The 18,581-nt window shown below is 44.9% G+C and overlaps 2 protein-coding genes across 9 annotated transcripts in view; one reads left to right on the plus strand and one right to left on the minus strand.

The window, feature by feature from the left end:
* Nucleotides 1–7,124, minus strand: part of SETD4 (SET domain containing 4) — a 448,803-nt gene extending 441,679 nt beyond the window's left edge. For 5 of the 8 annotated variants that reach the window (XR_005019638.1, XR_005019637.1, XR_005019639.1 and 2 more), the window contains exons 1-3: nucleotides 6,907–7,095; nucleotides 5,172–5,341; nucleotides 1,472–1,567 (exon numbers count right to left, since the gene is read on the minus strand). Coding sequence is in view for 3 of the 8 variants with exons in the window: in XM_036849589.1 (XP_036705484.1) it covers nucleotides 1,472–1,567; nucleotides 5,172–5,244 (169 nt within the window). In the remaining 5 variants the exon portion in view is untranslated. Of the gene's footprint in view, nucleotides 1–1,471; nucleotides 1,568–5,171; nucleotides 5,342–6,906 lie in introns of all 8 variants that reach the window. The other 3 variants (XR_005019641.1, XM_036849590.1, XM_036849592.1) reach the window with 3 other exon arrangements.
* Nucleotides 7,125–12,300: 5,176 nt separating this feature from the next.
* On the plus strand, nucleotides 12,301–18,225 carry LOC118893931 (carbonyl reductase [NADPH] 1). The gene is made up of 3 exons (XM_036849594.1): nucleotides 12,301–12,730; nucleotides 13,312–13,419; nucleotides 17,532–18,225. Exons 1-3 carry the CDS (start codon nucleotides 12,442–12,444, stop codon nucleotides 17,966–17,968), a joined length of 834 nt encoding a protein of 277 aa, XP_036705489.1. The 5' UTR covers nucleotides 12,301–12,441; the 3' UTR covers nucleotides 17,969–18,225.
* Nucleotides 18,226–18,581: the final 356 nt, after the last annotated feature.

Consider the following 18,581-nt stretch of genomic DNA (forward strand, 5'->3'; position numbering starts at 1 on the left):
ATCCAGTAAAATCTAAGAGTATGGTTTTTACTGACCGTTCCTTGACACACAAAAACAGAAAGTTAAACATTCTGTTAGAGGCTGATAAATATGGTTCACCATCATAAAGAAGGAGCAATCCTAATAGAAGATGGTTCAAATCAAGTATTTTAGCCCAAAGTCATCATGTATAACTGACACATAGGGAACAACTTTACACACATCGCCTCACTGGACCAGGGGCACACGTGGTAAATCATTTATCTTGGGTGATATATAAGGAAGTTAGTTTGCTCAAAGTTAAATTACCTAATGGGTACTTGAATGATCATTTTAATCGCCAAGGAAAGCATTCAGAGGCATATGATCTAAATATTCTACAAGGTGAAATGTCTGCACCTGCCCTGTGGTACAGAACTTCAAGGCCCTCAGCACATAACTGTCTCTGTGCTACAGCAGATCTGCAGCACAGAGACAGGTGGTCCTCTCTGTGGTTACCTCAAGCCCACTTGTGGACAGAGCTGGGTCGCCTTGTATGCAGGCACAAGCCCATAACAAGCTGCCCAACTTCTGTGAGAGAATGTTCCAGAAGAGAATGCTAACCCAAACTCCATGACAAGCTCCTCAATTTTCAGAAAACAATGTTAATCCAACCTCCACAGCAAGCTCCTCACCTTCCAGAAGAGAATGTTCACCCACCCCTGTTCAGGTGACTGTGGACGCCAGGGCCACACAGGGGCTCCTCCTCCAACACTCGGGGGGCAATACCGCTGAGGCCTCCCTAAGGGCTCCTCTCCTGGAGCCACCCCCCAGGGGCCAAGCACCTCTGCTGGTTCTTTGGAACCCCTCCCCTTAGAAAACTACGGTGATGCTCCTGAGCTAAGGGATAATCCCATCAGCCCGCATGGCTTGAAAATCCCATGAAATCACCGAAGCAGGCTGATGGGGACACCAGTCCCCACATTACACAATGTCCTCCCAGAAAAGCCCAGTGAAGATGTTTCCCTCAGGTCTAAGTTCCAGAAATACTTGTACTTCTGATGAGTAAACAATTTAGCTGTGTTTACAGAACACTAAGATTCAGATAACTGATCATATACATTGGGCTGCTGGAAAGATGAGTCAAATCTGTAGCTCACCTCTGACAGGGGTACGAAATTTCATAATCATGGCTTTTATGTGTTATCCTTATCCCTGCCTTTGTCTTATTTTTCTATTCTCATTTCCCTTTTCTAACTTTTAATTTTATTTCACCATGTTGGAATTTCTCTCCACAAGCCACTTAAACTCATTTTTAGAATAAGGTCAAGTAAATATTACACCTACAAGGCAGAAAGGCTGCCACACAACAGAAGATGTTAGATATTTTTTGTAGGGTTGAGGAGATGATATGCCCCCAGAAAGAATACAGCCCACTTGCAAGAATCACCCCTGCTTTCCTACCACCTGGGCCCACATGTGTCTCATGTGAGAGTTGAATGCCAGACCTTACCTGGAAAACGAGCAGGTATTAAGTTTGTATCTTCAAACTTCCTATCTTTCAGCCACTTCTTAAGCTCTATAAATTCAGGCTTGTAGCTCTCATTCACTAATCAAGAGAGGAAAGAAAAACTGGTGATTAAAATCACTATATAATCAGATCACCATTTAAAAAGTAAATCTCTGATGAACTGTCTCAGACAGTCATATCATAAAAGGGAATAAATTTTAAAACATGCACAAATAATGTAAACTAAAATAGAAAAACCACAAGATCATCTCAAAGATGCAGGAAAAGCATTTGATAAAATCTAGCACTCATTCCTGATAAATACTCCCAGCAAACAAGGATAGAAGGGAACCTCCTCAACCCGACAAAAAATATCTAACAAAAAACCTACAGCTGACATACTTAAAGATGAAAAACTACATGCTCTCCCCCTAAGATTAGGAACAGAAGAAGGATGTCTGTTCTCCCCACTACTATTGAACACTAGACACTGGTTCTAGCCAGTGCAAAAAGCAAAGAAAAATAAATAAAAGGCATCTATTATGGGTTGAATTGTGTACCCCAAAATTCATATGTTGAAATCCTAACCCTCAGTACCTCAGGATACGAGCTTATTTAGAGATAGGGTCTTTACAGAGGTAACCAAGTTAAAATGAGGTCATCAGGGTGGACCTGGATCCAGTATGACTGGTGTCCTTATAATAAGGGAAAATTTGGACACAAGAACAGAGGGAAGATGATAGAAGAAACACAGGGAGAAGACAGCCACCGACAAAGCCAAAAAGAGAGGCCTAGAACAGATCCTCCTCTCACAGCTCTCAGAAGGAACCAATCCTGCTGACACACGCTTTATAGATGATCCTCAGGGCATTACTGGAAGTGAAATAAGCCACTCACAAAAAGACAAATACTGTATGATTCCACTTACATGAGGTATCTAGAATAGCCAAGTTCATGGAAACAAAAAGTAGAGTGGTAGCTGCCAGGGGCTAGGGGGAGAGGGGAATGAGGAGTTATTATTTAATGGGTATAGAGTTCCAGTTCTGCAAGATGAAGAGAATTCTGGAGACTGGTTGTACAACAATGTGAATGTACTGAACACTACTGAACTACACTTAAAAATTGTTAAAATGGTAAATTTTATGTTACATGTAATTTTACTACAATTAAAAATTTTTTTTTAATTTTTTTAAGATCTCAAATCAATAATCTGAACAAATGGAGAGATACATCTTGCTTATGGGTTGGAAGATTCAATATTGTTAAGAAGTCAAGTTCTCCCCAAATTGATCTATAGATTCAATACAATCCAAATCAAAATGTAAGCAGGCTTTTTTGTAGAAATTGACAAGATGATTCTAAAATTCACATGGAAATGCAAAGAACCTAGAATAGCCAAAACCACTTCGAAATATTGATTTCAAAACTTTTTATTACTATAAAGCTACAGTAACTAAGACTGTGTGATACGGTCATCAAGACAGACAAAGAAATCGATGGAACAGAAAAGAAAGTCTAAAACAGACCCACACATATGTGGATAACTGGTTTTTCACAAAATGCAAAGGCAATTCCGTGGAGAAAGGATAGTTTTTTCAATAAATATTGCTGGAACAATTGAAGTAAACAAATCATGGAATATTATCAGCAATAAAAAAGAATGACCTATTGATACACACAACAGAGAATTATCTCAAAATAATTATGCTGACTAAAAGAAGGCAGATAAAAAAGAATGCATACTATATGATTAAATAAAACTATAAAACAAACAAACCAATAGTGAAAGAAAGCAGATCAGTGGTTATCTAAAGATGGAGGGAGAGAGGGTTCAAAGAGGGCAAGATGAAAGGATTACAAAGGGAAACAAGGAAACTTCTTGGGGTGATGAATATATTCATATCTTGATTTCGATAATGGTTTACTGTGTGTATACATATGTCAAAATCTATCAAATTATACACTTTAAATATGTGACATTCATTGTACATCAATTATACTTAAATGAAAGTGTTTTCTAAAAAAATACATGATCCAAAATCTAAGGCTCCTAAAATACGTTATCACAACCTAGAGAACAGAGTTTACAGCAAGAACATTTAATAAGCAACTACTACACTCCCAGCACTGTTAACCACTGTGGAGAGCGTTCAACATGTTCCTCACCCTCAAAAAGTTAACATTTTAGTTGGGAAAACAAGACTTCCATGAAAAACAACTGGAAAACCATAGCTCCTAAAGAATAATACCCAATAAGCATGATAACCCAGTGACATTAGTGAGATTTGGAAATGGCATTATCAAAAACATAAGATCTCAACTCAGCCTCGAAGGTTAGAGAGAAACTGAACAAGCAGGGAGAAGGGAAGAAAGAGGTTTTGGCTGAAGAAGGACTTTGAGGAATGGCAGAGGTGGAAATGTGGGAGGTGTGCTCAGGAAATGGTGAGCAGAGAACCTACTGCCAACACAGGGAGTGGGGCGGGGGAGCCACTTAGAAAGGGAGTTGCTGTCAGGCAGGAGTTCAGAGAGCACACAAAAGAGAATGAGGGGGACTTCCCTGACGGTCCAGTAGTTAAGACTCTGCTCCCAATGCAGGGGGCACGGGTTCAATCCCTGGTTGGGGAAGATCCTGCATGCCATGTGGCACGGCCAAAAAAAAAACAGAGAGAGAGAGAGAATGAGGATCCTGGAGGCTCCTAAACCAAAAAGGCTACGTCCCTCAGAAAGTTAGACTGACAGTGACAAATGGAACAAGCAGCAGGGAAGAAAACAAGAATGTGGCGAACCAGCCAAGAGCTGGCTAAAGTCACCTCTGGGTAGAACAGAGAGGGGAAGTTAACCTAAGAAAGGCCAGGTGAGAGTTAGCAGGACATGGGCTCCAGAGAGCAAAGAAGGATACACAGTCAAAGATTACCTCCATGGTGCTGACATGCTGGGGGTCAGCTAGGAGGAGTGCTATTAATTTTTATGAAAAATAACAACTGCATTTACGTAGTACTCTCCAGTGGGCCAAGCACTTTCACATACGGTATCTCGTTCAGACTGGGTTACACTCAACTTGAAATGATAAACTTACATCCAAACATTGATATCCTACAGGTAGCTAGAGGTCAGGAGAGAGGTCAGGACCAGAAACAGAAACCTGGGAGTCATCCCCAAAGAAGACACAGTTGAAGCAATATATCTGTATTTCTACAAGGGTTTAAAAGAATATAATGGCACTATTTAAAAGAATATTCTTTAAGAAATATTCTCTATGAACATTGCTCATGTGGCGCAGTGGTTAAGAATCCGCCTGCCAATGCAGGGGACACAGGTTCAAGCCCTGGTCCGGGAAGATCTCACATGCCGCGGAGCAACTAAGCCCGTGTGCCACAACTACTGAGCCTGCACTCTGGAGCCCGCAAGCCACAACTACTGAGCCCACGTGCTACAACTACTGAAGCCCGCGCGCCTAGAGCCCGTGCTCCGCAACAAGAGAAGCCACTGCAGTGAGAAGCCCACGCACCGCAACTGAGTGGCCCCTGCTCGCCACAACTAGCCCACGCGCAGCAACGAAGACCCAACGCAGCCAAAAGTAAATAAATAAAAAATAAATAAATTTAACATTGCTCATGTGCCTCTGAGAAAAGCTATGTGTTAATACCAATCAACAAAGGATTCCTTTTTTTCATCACTGGCACCAAAAGAATCAAAACTGTACCTCCTCTTGATTCAGAACTTGTGAAGAGTTTTCGTCTTCTGATTCGGCTTGTTCTTCCACCTCCGTTCTTCATACTAAAACTGCAGTTTCTGCTTAATTGCCCAATCTAAAATAAAAAGCATTTGCTTTGCCTTTCTTTCCAGCTGTATGATAATCACTGTTGTTTGTACCTATAAGGATTTAAATATACAAATGTAACTATTTAGTAAACCATTTCTTTAAAGTGTTTTTGTATACAAATTGTTTATACTGAGCTATAGCATGTGCAGTAATGGAATGCCCATTATATTAGTCCCTCTAAAACAGTTTTATCTTGAGGTCCTACTAAATGTTGATTAATCATAGAAATCCCCATAACTGATTTCATAATTGTGTGCTTTGGTGACGTTTACATCAACGATAATCAGCATTTACTAAGCACCAACCTATCTGTACTTTGAATAAACAGTAGTCCTGAAGCCGCCATCTGCTAGGAAGTCTTAGAGAAAAAAACCAAATCCTCTTTCAGTGTGAAGTAAGTAATGATTTGTCCTTAAAACCAGCATCCTGAAATAAATATAAACTAAGCGGGGGTTTGCCACAGATTAGGGAGAAAATGAGAGCCAAGAGAGCAGACAAAACAAAGAGATGATAAGAAAATCTAAAATGACTACAGTTTCTATACGTTACTTCCTCAGAAATATAAAAATGAAATCTATTAAACACTCCAGCATGATCAGATAATGGAGTGGCCTACTATATGAAGCCATTAATAGTAAGTATGTGCTAAGATGTAAAAATGTCCAAGATATATTACATGAAAAAATAAAGATGCAGAACAAATTCAATGATCCCTTATGAGTTTGATACTGTGCACATTTTATGTTTATAAAACAAGAGGCTTTAAGGAAGGGTATTAAAAAATATGCACGGGGAGGGGACTTTTACTATTACTTCTGTATCCTCCTAGTCTGTGCCTTATATATGTATGAGTACATAAGTGACATAATACGAATATTACTTACGTGCATATATATGTGCATTTTAACCATACCACTGTTTTTTAAAAACCACTAAAAGCCACAAAACTGAAATTAATAACAAGACACGAACTCCAAGCCCTATTACTATCCCACCCCAGCACTGGAAGGTTCACTATTTGGTCGACCCGAAGTTGGCAAGTCCGGTCCCAGGGCCACCGGCGGCTCGTCCCCTCCGGGTCCCCAGAGCCCCGCCCGCGCACGGGCCGAGACGCGTCCACACTGAGGCCCGGCCCGGCCGCGCGCGGTTCCCGGGGTCCGGCGAGCGAGCTGTGCACGTGGCGCCAGGGCGACAGCACGGCTGGCCGCACTGTCCTCGCCCCCAGTCCTCAGCCCCTAGACGTGAAGCCGCCCCACAGCTGCGACACACCACGCCCCTCCCCCGCCCCCGCCGTTTTCCGGCCGCCGGGTTGGCTGGGCAGGGGGCGAGCTCAGACCCCGGCCAGTCACAAACTCCCCACCTTAGGGTCCTTCGCGCCTGCACAGCGGCTTCTCGGGTCGACATTCGCTAAATGAACGATTCCCAGATAACGGGGGGTGGGGGTAGGTGGGTACTGTAATGAGCAGCATCATGCCAGGCCTGGCGGGGGTAGGCCATCCGAACTCAGCTCTCTTTTTGACTCCCCCAAAATTAAAATATATGGAAAGCTCTGGCAGGAGCAGGTTCCCGTTACCTGGGCAACGGCAGGCCCAGCCCCGGAAGTCGACCCGCTCACCTTGGCACAGCTTCAAGATGGCGGTGGGCGGGCCCACGTGGAAACCCAGAACAGCGCGCCAGAAGCTCGCGAGTTAAAGAAGCGAGCCGCAGCCGCAGTGGGAGGGATAGAGCGCCGCCAGGCCCGCCTCGAGTCCCCACTGACCCACGCCCTCAGTCTCCAGGCGGAGCGCTCTTTCCGCCGCGGGCCTCCGCCTCTCGGCGTGCGCATGCGCATTGTGTTCCGGAAGCGCCACCGCCAAAACCGGCTGGGGTCAGAGCGCCTCAAAGATGGACCCGGGTGTCGGGGGGAAGAAAAGCCTGTGGTCCGTGGACCGGGAACTGCTCTCTGAAAAGCCGACCTACGGAGTCCTTCCGTACTACCAGGGGAGGAACCGCCAAGTGCGCGCATCCCAGAGCAGACCCTCCCACCCCGCGCCTTGGCCCGCCAGCTTCCGCCTCGCCCCGGGGCCTCTCAATCCCGGACCTTCCCCCACTTCCTGGCCGAAGTTGCCTTGACCCTGCCCTGCCTCCGGCCACAGTCCGGCCTTAACCCGTTGCAGGCAGCCCAGCCCCACTTCACCCTGCTGTCTCTGTTGGTGTACGTGTCCCAGGATCAGCCTAACTGGAAAGTTCCAGTCGTTTATGTAAATATGCCTCCCTACAAGAGATGGGGCTCAATCTCTGCCCCACCCACCCCACCTTGATTATCTCTTGCTTCCAAGACAGCCCAGCATGGAAAGGAGGGAAAAGTAACTTTACAGTGGAGAAACTTGGCAGACACTGCCTTGGCCAAGTGATAAAGGTTAGCATTATGTTGATTGCGGAGTTCCCAGCTATAGGAAGGGTACTTCACCTGACATTTGGAGATGTTACTCTCCAAAACCCATAACGCTAGTTCTGTAACAGAGAACAACCTGGCTCTATATTGGATCTATTCCTTTAACTCTAATGGTTGTGTTGTTGCCTGTGCTTAGTCATGCTGGCTCTGCACCTTTGTGTTACGAAACGGAGAAAAAACGTTGTCCACAGCCTGAAATACACATAATAGTCCTTCCACGAGGCTCTGCCTCACAGGCTTGCATTTTAAAGGCATAACACTTTTCATTTGTATAGAGATTAAAAAGTTGCAGAACTTGTTGCAGGTTTACGAGAACATCATGACCAGACCTACTGTGAACAGCTGCTGCAAGAACAAAGGATTATCACACCCCTCTGAGTCTGGCCAGTACCAAGGGATCTGCAACAACCAGCCACAACCCCTCCCCTTTTGGTATAAAAGAAGCCTGAATTCTAACTTAGGTAAGATGGTTCCTTAGGACACTAGTCCGCCAGCTTCTCCGTCTGCTGGCTTTCCAAATAGTCACTATTCCTTGCCTCAACACTTCGTGTCTCAATTCATTGACCTGTCATGCACCAAGCGGTACAAGCTTGAACTCAGTAACAGTTCTTCCTTGAGAATAACATGAGACAAACCCACAAACACCTGACCAGTACAACCGGCCCTCTGTATCCACTTCTGTGGACTCAACCAACTGCAAGTCCAAAAATACTAGGAAAAAAAAATTCAGAAAGTTCCAAAAAGCAAAACTTGAACTTGCCACACACCTGCAACTACTTACATAGCATTTACATTGTATTAGGCATTATAAGTAATCTAGGGATAATTTAAAGCATATGGGAGAATGTACCTAGGTTATATGCAAATACTAGACCATTTTATATGAGGAACTTGAGCATCCCAGGTTGTTTGTATCCAAGGGAGTGTCCTGGATAACAAGGGACGACTGTACTCCTAAAAGCTGTCAAAGTTTGTGAAAAGCAAGTAAATTCTGAGAATCTGTCATAAACCAGAGGAAACTAAGGACACATGACAGTTAAATGTAATGTGGTATTCTGGAGAGAACCTTGGACTAGAAAAGGGATATTAGAGGGAAAAACTAGTGAAAGCTACATAAAGCACAGAGCTTAGTTAATACTGTTCCAGTGTTATTTCTTAGTTATAACAAATGTACCGTCATAGTGTTACCAAACTGAACTTGGGTCCACTCGCCCACAGCAAAACCAATTTCTGACAACCAGTTGTGAAGGAAAGTACAGCATTTATTGCAGGGTCCAGCAAGGAGTACAGGCAGCTCATGCTCAGAAGACCTGAACTCCTCAGTGGTTTTCAGGGGAGCGTTTTTAAAGGTAACATTTGATGGTGAGGGCTGCAGAGTTCATGACTTTCTTCCAGTTGTTTGGTGGTGAGGTCACAGGGTGGTGTTTCAGGAATCTCAATCATCAACTTTGTGGTTCCAACCAGTCTGGGGTCTGGTGCTTGTGCTCAGCACGTAGTCACCATCCTCCGCCTCTGGGGGTGGGGATGGGTTCTTAGTTCCCAAAGAACAGTTCAAAGATATCCATCAAGTTGTTACATACATACCTTGGGGAGAACTAGGACTCTGTTTTATCACTGAACTATTGTCGTTACTTTTCTTACTTAACTGCTTTTCCTTTGTTTCTGCATTCCCTCACTTCCCTAATTAGTAACTGCATGTGCCTGCTCTTTGGAACCCAGGGAAGACCTAGGAGACTAAAGCCTTTTACTACAAACAAGAAACAGGGGACATGGAGGAGCTTTTGTACGTGAGAGTGCCTCACAGTGTCCCACTCAGTTTCAATAGTCAGATGTTAATAATAGGGGAAATTTGACGTGGAGTATATGGGAATTTTCTGTACTGCATTTGCAACTTTTCAGTAAATCCATTCTAAAATTTAAAGTTTACTGAAAAGCAAAGGGGGGCTGGAAATAGATGTTTCCAGATTTGGACCCATGAGTCAGTGATGTCATTAAAAATCAAAGCTCTTCCTAATTTTCCACAGTACCATCCTTAGGGAGTTGGCTAACTTCTTAGTTTGTTTCCTTATGATCTCAGGATAGTTGCTGCAGCTCCAGGCATCACATTCTCATTACAAATGCATTCAAGACAGAAGAAAAGGGGTAGATAAAACAGGTATTTTCCTTTTTTTTTTTTTTTTTTTTTTTTTTAATTTTATAGCTACTTTATTTATTTATTTATTATTTATTTTTGGCTGTGTTGGGTCTTCGGTTCGTGCGAGGGCTTTCTCTAGTTGCGGCAAGCGGGGGCCACTCTTCATCGCGGTGCGGGGACCGCTCTTCATCGCGGTGCGCGGGCCTTTCACTATCGCGGCCCCTCCCGTTGCGGGGCACAGGCTCCAGACGCGCAGGCTCAGTAGTTGTGGCTCACGGGCCCAGCTGCTCCGTGGCATGTGGGATCTTCCCAGACCAGGGCTCGAACCCGTGTCCCCTGCATTAGCAGGCAGATTCTCAACCACTGCGCCACCAGGGAAGCCCTATTTTCCTTTTATGAGGGAAAAAAATCATGTATACTCCCATTTTCTAGAGGGGAATTGACAAAGTTTCTCTTCTTGACCAAGCTCTAGCCAGTCTCTTCCAAGCCCTCTTTTCAGTTAGGCCTCAGCCTGGGCTTATAAAACCTACTGACTAATGATTTCATCCATTCCCCCACCAACCCCCAAGTTAAAAGACTTAAACACTAACACAGTTTCTAATAGCTCAAGGCTGTGTCACTAGGATGACCTTTGTTCCCCCTTAATGAGCTCCAGGCTGCCAGAAGAATTTAGTATTTGTTCTAGCCAACACCTGTCAAGAGGTCCTTTACTACCCTTTCTTAGAGCATTTACTAAAAAAGAACTTAAAATTTGTGAATTCTTCCTCTGTCCATTTGCAATATGTATGTATCTCCTACAACTCAGGACCTGAGTCTTTCTCAAGGACCTGAAAGCCATTCCTTCGAAATGTAATTATCAGATAGGACAGGCCCTCTGTCTCCCAGTCTCTTTATAGCCCTGATGGGCATTTACACTCACCAGGCCTTTATAATTTTCCCCTGACTCTACCCAAGCCCCTCCATTCCCCCTGCCGACTCCCTCAACTTCTCTTTAAAACGTCCAGTCACCTCTGTACAAATCCAAGTTGAGTTCAGTTCATACTGGACACTCTTCCCTACTACAATATTATAATACTGATTAAAATCTGTCCTTACCACTTTAGGGAAGGTAAGTTGGTGCAGCCACTGTGGAAAACAGCAGTCACTAACACGTGACTATTCAGCACTTGAAGTGCAGCTAAAGCAACTAAAGAACTAATTTTAATTGTATTATTTTGATTAAAATTACATTTAAATAGCCACTAGTAGCTTGTGGATACCATAAGAGTGTGGACAAAGAATGTTGCCTGCCATTTCAGTAAACAAAGGATCAAGCCATCAGCCACGGGGGGCCGACTGCACCGGTGCACACTGAAGGGAATTCAGGATGGAGAAAAACAGGATACTGGCTCTAGATGTTTCAGGTGCACATCAAAGGAATAATTTCAATAAGCCCAGACTCTTGCATCCTCCCATACATTGAAAAGTGCTAAATTCATTAACTTGAGATGTCTGGTTTTCTTTAATTAGCAGTAATTGATGTTCCGACTACCTGGGTTGTTTTTATGTTTTGTTTTGTTTTGTTTTTGCAAAAACTCCTACATATCCTGGCTCCTCCCTTACCTCTTCAGAACAGTCCCTCAGCTATCTGAGAGACTGTATCCCAGGCTTAAGTCCCCTAGGTTGTGCATTTTCTTTCAGTCGACAAGAGACAGCACAGAAATGAAAATGGTCTTATAGACCCCCTAATTCCTCTGTTTTAAGTGGTAAATAGTAAGGAAGAAAATTAATTTCCCACCACTGAGCTAATTTATGAACTTTCTGAGGATCCATTTCCTCGCTTGAAAATGGAGATAAGAAGATGCATCCTGATGAGTTATTTTGAGTGTGAGTGAGAAAGGGCTGCAAAGCCCCTTTGCACCTGTACAGTTCAGGACCTGCATACAGGTAACCTGACAACCCTGGAAGTATCTAGGGAGGCAACCCTATGATGATTCAGTAAACACTCCCCACTAACACGTGAGAATCATCCAAGGATAGGGCAGTAGCTCGGCTTTCACATACTTACGGGAGAAAGCAGCACACACTTGATCCCTACCATGTTCTCCCAACTTATTCCACAACTCTAGGTTACAAAGACTTCAGTTCGAGCGATATTTTTCAAACACCACGAAAAACAAAGTCTGTACAAATGACCCATTTCTTCAAGCGCAACTGCGAAGAGTTGAACATCTGGGTGAATAGGAGGAGAACAGAGGATAGGGTTCAATTTTAACATAGTCAACACAGCCAATCAGAACGATTCTCTGATACCAGGCAGGAAGTCGCCAGCAGCGACTTTTCAGCAGGACTGTCCTGCAAACTTGACTGATGGCCCTTCTCTACGTTCCCTGCACCGCGGGGAGGGCGCCGGCGAGCCCAGCCCTGAAGGGGCGGAGCCTTCGCCTGCGCTTGCGCGCTCAGCCTGGCCGCTCCGGGCGTGGGACCTGCAGGTGCGCGCTCTGCAAGCTCTAGATTCCGCGCACTCTGACGCGCCGCGCCGTTGGGAAAGCACGACAGGCTTGGCTCTCCACCCAAGGGCACCGCACGTCCAGCACCCGGCCATGTCGTCCTGCGCCCGCGTGGCGCTGGTCACCGGAGCCAACAAGGGCATCGGCTTCGCCATCGTGCGTGACCTCTGCCGGCAGTTCACGGGGGACGTGGTGCTCACGGCGCGGGACACAGCACGGGGTCAGGCGGCCGTGCAGCAGCTGCAGGCCGAGGGCCTGAGCCCGCGCTTCCACCAGCTGGACATCGACGACCTGCAGAGCATCCGCGCCCTGCGCGACTTCCTGCGCAAGGAGTACGGGGGCCTCGACGTGCTGGTCAACAACGCGGGCATCGCCTTCAAGAGTAAGGGGCTCGGTGCTCCCAGGCGAGGCGTTCACCGCCGAGCATCTGCATCCGGGATGGGCCGTATCTGTCGGGGAATCGCTGCGGTGGGGCTTCTCCTGCCTGTGGGGTCCAGAATGACTCCCTAGGGAACGAGAAGGGAAAGGGGGAGGGGTGCAGCTAGAGCGGAGTCTGCAGGGAATTGGATGCTTTCTAGCCGGAGGGAACTTTGCTTCTTTGGCTCGGAATCCTGGGGACCTTTTCTAGATTGCCCCACAGCCTCTTTCTGATTGGACTTTGGGGCAGTTGGGTTAATTTTTAATGCATTTTGAAATAAACAGGAAAATTGCAAAAACTGATGCACAGAGATCCCGTGTGTGTGCACCCTTTGGGCAGCCCCCCCACCCCGTAGTGGTGCCATCTTACAAAACCGCAGGGCATTATCAAACCCCGAAATTCACACTGGCACAATACTACTTACTAGACACCACTTTTACACAAAATTCAACAGATTTCACGTGCACTATTTTCTTTATATCTTCCTATAGAATGTTACTTGATGGCTACTATTTATTCACTCAACTTTTCTTTTCTCCTAAAAGCTGTTGATTCCACACCGTTTCATATTCAAGCAGAAGTGACTATGAAAACAAACTTCTTTGGTACCCAAGCTGTGTGCACAGAGCTCCTGCCTCTAATAAAACCCCAAGGTGAGTCTGATGAGGAGCCCAAACTGCAGTGTTTCTGGCAAGATCTGGGCCCTGCCTGCCTCTGGTCTCATCTACAGGCCCCCCTACCTCTCCTGCTCAGCTCCACTGGCCTCCATCTGTGTCGCCATCCGGCCAGGTGCCCTGAGGCCTCAGGTCCCTCTACACACTGCCCAGGTCGTTGGTGCTCTCTGTCCAGCTGCTGTTTGCACATCTGGCTCTTTCTTCTCTTTCCATTCTGAGCTCAAAGGTCTCCTCTGAGAGGCTCTTGACTTGCTCCGTGCCCCTCACAGCAGCGTTCCCTTAGGAGTCCATCCCAGACCTTCTCTCCTCTGTCCCCCTCTCAGAGTGATCTTACTCAGGCTAGTGGGGTCTCTACTCCCACCAGTTCATTAGGCCCTACTAAAATGTCACCTGTCTAGAACCTTCCCAGAGCTCCAGGCACACATTTTGTCTTCTTGCCTCTCCATCTTAACCTGATTCCCATCCTTCCTCCCCTGAATCCCCCCACCTAAAACAGATATTTCCAAAGACTCGTCCTTTCCCCAAATCATCTTGGTCACTGATCCCGTCATCCACCCACCAGGATCCTGGAGGTCACCACGCCTGCCCGCTTATTGCCATTTACCAGGTCCTAAGAGTTGTCCTACTGATTTTCTTCCCAGGCCTTCACCCCCATCCCAGCTCTACAAACAGGCCCTCAGCTGTCATTTCTAGACAACTGTAAACTCTCCTAAGGGACTCCCCCTGCTTCTTGAGTCCTTTGCTTTCTGGGCATTCTCTATACTCTGCATGCTCACTCCCCCTCCCAAAAATCCTTCAGGAGTGAAGTCCAGGCCCTTAGCATGACTTGTGGGGATCTCCGTAATCCAACCTGCCGAACTCCAGGTCCGTTTTAACTGCCCTTCAATCTGCTCAATGTTTCAGACAAAACAAACTCTCCTGTTCCTTTGGGTTAAACTACTATAATACTTACCCCAAAGTAATGGGCCAGGAGGGGAACCACCACCCATTAAACATACCAAATAAGACAAGCAGATACTTTTAGAAAGATTAAGAGGCGTGGCTGGAGATTTAGTACATGCATTTACAATTTACACTCAGCTTCTGCCCTGTTTCCCCATCCTGTCCTCCTGGAAAGTTCTACTACTTCTAAGAATTGGTTCACTAGGACCTAAAAAGTCAGCTCTTTAGAGTGTCACCTAATTCCTCCACTCGTCCCAACACTTGAGGGCTGCAGTGGAGTTCCCTGTGTCAGCTGCACATGCTGTATTCCTCTTGGACCTCGTGCTGATGACTTCTGGCCCACCACTTTTCTTACTTAACTGGGCTGTTTCTTGCTGTGTCTGGGCTTTGTCCAGAAGGAGGAATGAGTACCCTCCGGATGTGCTAAGGCAGCCTCTGGTTAACAGTTTGTCTTGCCTCACGAAAGCTAGAGTAAATGGAATTTTAAATACATGCTATATTCTCAGTATGAGTGCAGCAAGGTCTACTTGCCTTTTGAAATAGGAGAATTCTTGTTTTGTTGGGGAAAAGCTACAGCAGTTCACGTTATCATGACTTAATCGAGCATGTGATTCTCTTCTGAGTCTACAGTCTTACCTAGTCGGGAGGAGAGGGCTCCAGGTGGCTGGCTCTGATCCCTGGGGATCTAGTCAGTGGGAGGGGCTGGCATGGGACACACTGGGAAGATGAAGCAGCCACATCCAGGAGTTTATTACCTCGAGAGAACTTTGGATCTCCTGGTTAAGCTTCCCTAGTAGGGGTTAGTATTTTCACCGCTGATTCTAGACTTCCTGGGGTAGACTAGTTAACACAGAATAAAAAAGGTTGTCATTAAAAAAAAAAAAACAAAAAGGTTGTCATTTGATTACTGATTATAACCAACCTAGAAGAAGTTAACAGTATTTCTCTGTCTACTGTCCAGATTGAAGACCCATGAAAAAAATAATGTCAAGGGCCTTTTATTGATAGTAATACAGCTGCCTTTCCCGTTTACCAGTTAACCATTCTGACTTCCGCTCCTGCAGGTTTTTTTTCTTTCTTTATGCCTTTCTATATTTTGCATTTTTAATTCATGAAATATGCGTTATTTTTGTTGTGAGAGAGGCTTGGTCATGTTTTTGAGAGCGAAATAAATTATCCTAAATATAGCATCTCTGAATGGTGCTTACTGCAACATTTTGACAAATTGGTTCTATTCTATCTTAAGGACAATGTCATTTCTATTAATTTACTAGTTGCTTCTTACTCTTTACATGTTCTAGATTAGAAGGAGGACATGGAATAATTGACCCGTTTCAAAAATGTGTTCATCTTTGAAGAATGCCCGGAAGATTAATATGGCAATTTTTCTAAATCAGTTTATATATTTCAGAGAATCATTGAATGGGAGTCCTAATGCCATCTACTAATTTGTTTATTGATATTTTCTGAACTTCCAAACCTTTAGTGGGATAAACATCAAAGCTAACTGACTATGGCAACATGACATGCCATTTCTGTTGCCACATTTTTCCCCATAGAAAAAAAGGGTTTAACATTTTTGTCCATGCCTGATAATTTTTGGTTGGAAATGGGACATTGCAGAATTTTATAGCTACTCTTGCTATTAGACCCTACCTCCCACGGGCTTGTGGTTGTTATTTGCTTATTAGTTCAGTGACTGGCTAGATTATTTTTTGAAGTTGAGTCTCCGCCCTCCTCCCCTTGCAGTGTGAAGTTTGTGATGTTTCATCTCAGAAAGTACAGCCTAGCTGAGACGCACAGTCACGCTGGGATTACTGTGGGTTTAGCAGAACACTCTTTTGCTGTCTTTTTCCTGGACCGCACCCAGCTGTTAAGCTCCACTACTGGCAGGCTGATTACTCCACTGTTTTTAACAAGGCACAGCATAAATTGCTTCACAGATGGATCTCCATCCAATTAAATTCAGGCTCTTTTGAAAGGGTAGTTTTGGTGGTCTGTTCTGAACCGAGAAGGGCTCTTATCCTTATCTTTCTCTAGTTTTCTCTGGCAAGCTTGCTGACTTACATGATTTAGTTTATATTTCTAACAAAGCTACCAATCTCCTAATTGCTTTTCAGCACGACTTCCATTGTTTTTGAGAGTGCCCTTAGGGTCGAACTTCCCCACACTCTGTTTCAAATGAAATCACATCCTTTTGGGAGAGCGTGGGACCTCTCAGTTTTTATGTCCTGACTCTTTCCCCCTCTTGTGCAAAATCTCTAAGCCACAGGTCTGAAGATAGAGGCAGGGATGATGACACTTCTCTTTGTGACACTCCTGCTTTAGGAGCTGGGAGGGAAGAGCAGCAGTGGTCTCTGGTCTTCTCAGCTTGCCTCTCTTTGCGTGATACTTCTGCCTTACAAACAAGCTGGGGAAAGGGCAGTCTAGGCCCCAGTATTCTCAGGATGTCCAGCCCAAGGTAGAGCCTTTGTCCCACAAGTGAGGGCTGGGTCAAAGAAGGAAGTCCTCACCTCCTAAATGCACTTGCCAGGAACTGAACCTCTGCAACAGGTAGCTGAGAAGCAGGATGAGAAATGCTGATGTCCTACCCATCTTGGGAAGATACAATAGTCTTGTGTTCTCAGATGCACCATCCTAGAGTGAAGTTTCCATTGTTATGGCCAGAAAGGGGGAAAGGAAGGAGCAGGTCATGGTTGAAATACCACAGAACAGACTCTGTTCTTACCTGAGTTGTTGGAGATATTCGGGAATAAAAGTTTCTTCATTTGCTGTATGCCCTCAGGACCATTACCAGAGACTTTAAATAGTTCAGTTTTGAAAATAATTTTCACAAGTTGTTCTGGGTAGTAGATTCACAGAATTCTTCCCATTGTCATTACTTATTTCTTGAGTTTAAGTGAAATAATTCATTCCTGTAATTTTCAAAATAATTAGATGTAATTTTTCAAAACTTTAGAAATAACAGATTGTTACTTATAATAATAAAACAGATAAAACCCAATGAGTAACCCCCTCCCAAAATACGTTCTCCTCCTTCCCTAATGTCCTCTTACAAGAGGACATGAGGACATAAATCCTGTCCTAAATTTGGCATTCACTGTTCTCGTGCTCAACCTTTCTATGTCATGACTTGTGTTGTATTTTAGGCAGAGTGGTGAACGTGTCTAGCTTTGTGAGTGTCAGCTCTCTTAAAAAATGCAGCCCCGAACTGCAGCAGAAGTTTCGAAGTGAGACCATCACGGAGGAGGAGCTGGTGGGGCTCATGAACAAGTTTGTGGAAGACACAAAGAAGGGGGTCCACAGGAAGGAGGGCTGGCCGGAGACCGCATATGGGGTGACGAAAATCGGCGTCACAGTCCTGTCCAGAATCCAAGCCAGGAAACTGAGTGAGCAGAGAGGAGGGGACAAGATCCTCCTGAATGCCTGCTGCCCAGGGTGGGTGAGAACTGACATGGCGGGACCCAGAGCCACCAAAAGCCCAGAAGAAGGAGCAGAGACCCCCGTGTACTTGGCCCTTTTGCCCTCGGACGCTGAGGGGCCTCACGGACAGTTTGTTTCTGAGAAAAAAGTTGTGCAGTGGTGAGCTCACTCACAGCTCCACCCATGGGCCCAATTATGTTCCTGTCCCAATTTCACGGAAAGGACACTTACACTGTCAAAAATACCCCTATGCAAAAAAAAAAAAGAAGAAGAAGAAAAAAAAAGAATCAAAATATCCCTATCAAGTCCTCACTGGGAAATGGCTACTAATTCTGTGAAGCCGTTTGTGTTTCCTTCTGTGATCCCAGGGGAGGAAAAGTGGGATGGATGACAAATAATAAATAAAAGTCAATAGATGAATAAATAGTTCTTTATAAATGTCCATTTATGCAGACTCTTAAAGGCTGAACCAGCTCAATTACTCATAATTGTTGGACCTACTTTGGAGGACAGATGGGTGTCCACTCTACTATTCGTTCTACTTTTCTGTTTGAAGTCTTTTCAAGGCAAACATCTGAAACCAAAAGGTGTTGGCTCTGCCACCTTCCTGCATGACCTTGATCAAAATACTGTATCCCCTCAAATGTAAAATGGGGATAATAGTCACAGGATTGCTGTGAAGATTAATTGCCCCTATATAGGTGACAATGTTGAAATCACATTGGAATTGCACAGGTGTCCTGTATCACGAGTCCCTGTGAGGGGGGCCCAACACC

The sequence above is a fragment of the Balaenoptera musculus genome, chromosome 4 (genome assembly GCF_009873245.2).
Source record: "Balaenoptera musculus isolate JJ_BM4_2016_0621 chromosome 4, mBalMus1.pri.v3, whole genome shotgun sequence".
In the NCBI taxonomy this organism is placed as follows: Eukaryota; Metazoa; Chordata; class Mammalia; order Artiodactyla; family Balaenopteridae; genus Balaenoptera; species Balaenoptera musculus.

What these genes read in the sequence shown, in the direction of transcription:
- LOC118893931 (XM_036849594.1), top strand. Translation starts at nt 12,442, where the DNA reads ATGTCGTCCTGCGCCCGCGTGGCGCTGGTCACCGGAGCCAACAAGGGC. An exon ending in CGCGGGCATCGCCTTCAAGA is followed by an intron (nt 12,731 to 13,311) that starts GTAAGGGGCTCG and finishes TTCTCCTAAAAG; the next exon opens with CTGTTGATTCCACACCGTTT. An exon ending in GCCTCTAATAAAACCCCAAG is followed by an intron (nt 13,420 to 17,531) that starts GTGAGTCTGATG and finishes GTTGTATTTTAG; the next exon opens with GCAGAGTGGTGAACGTGTCT.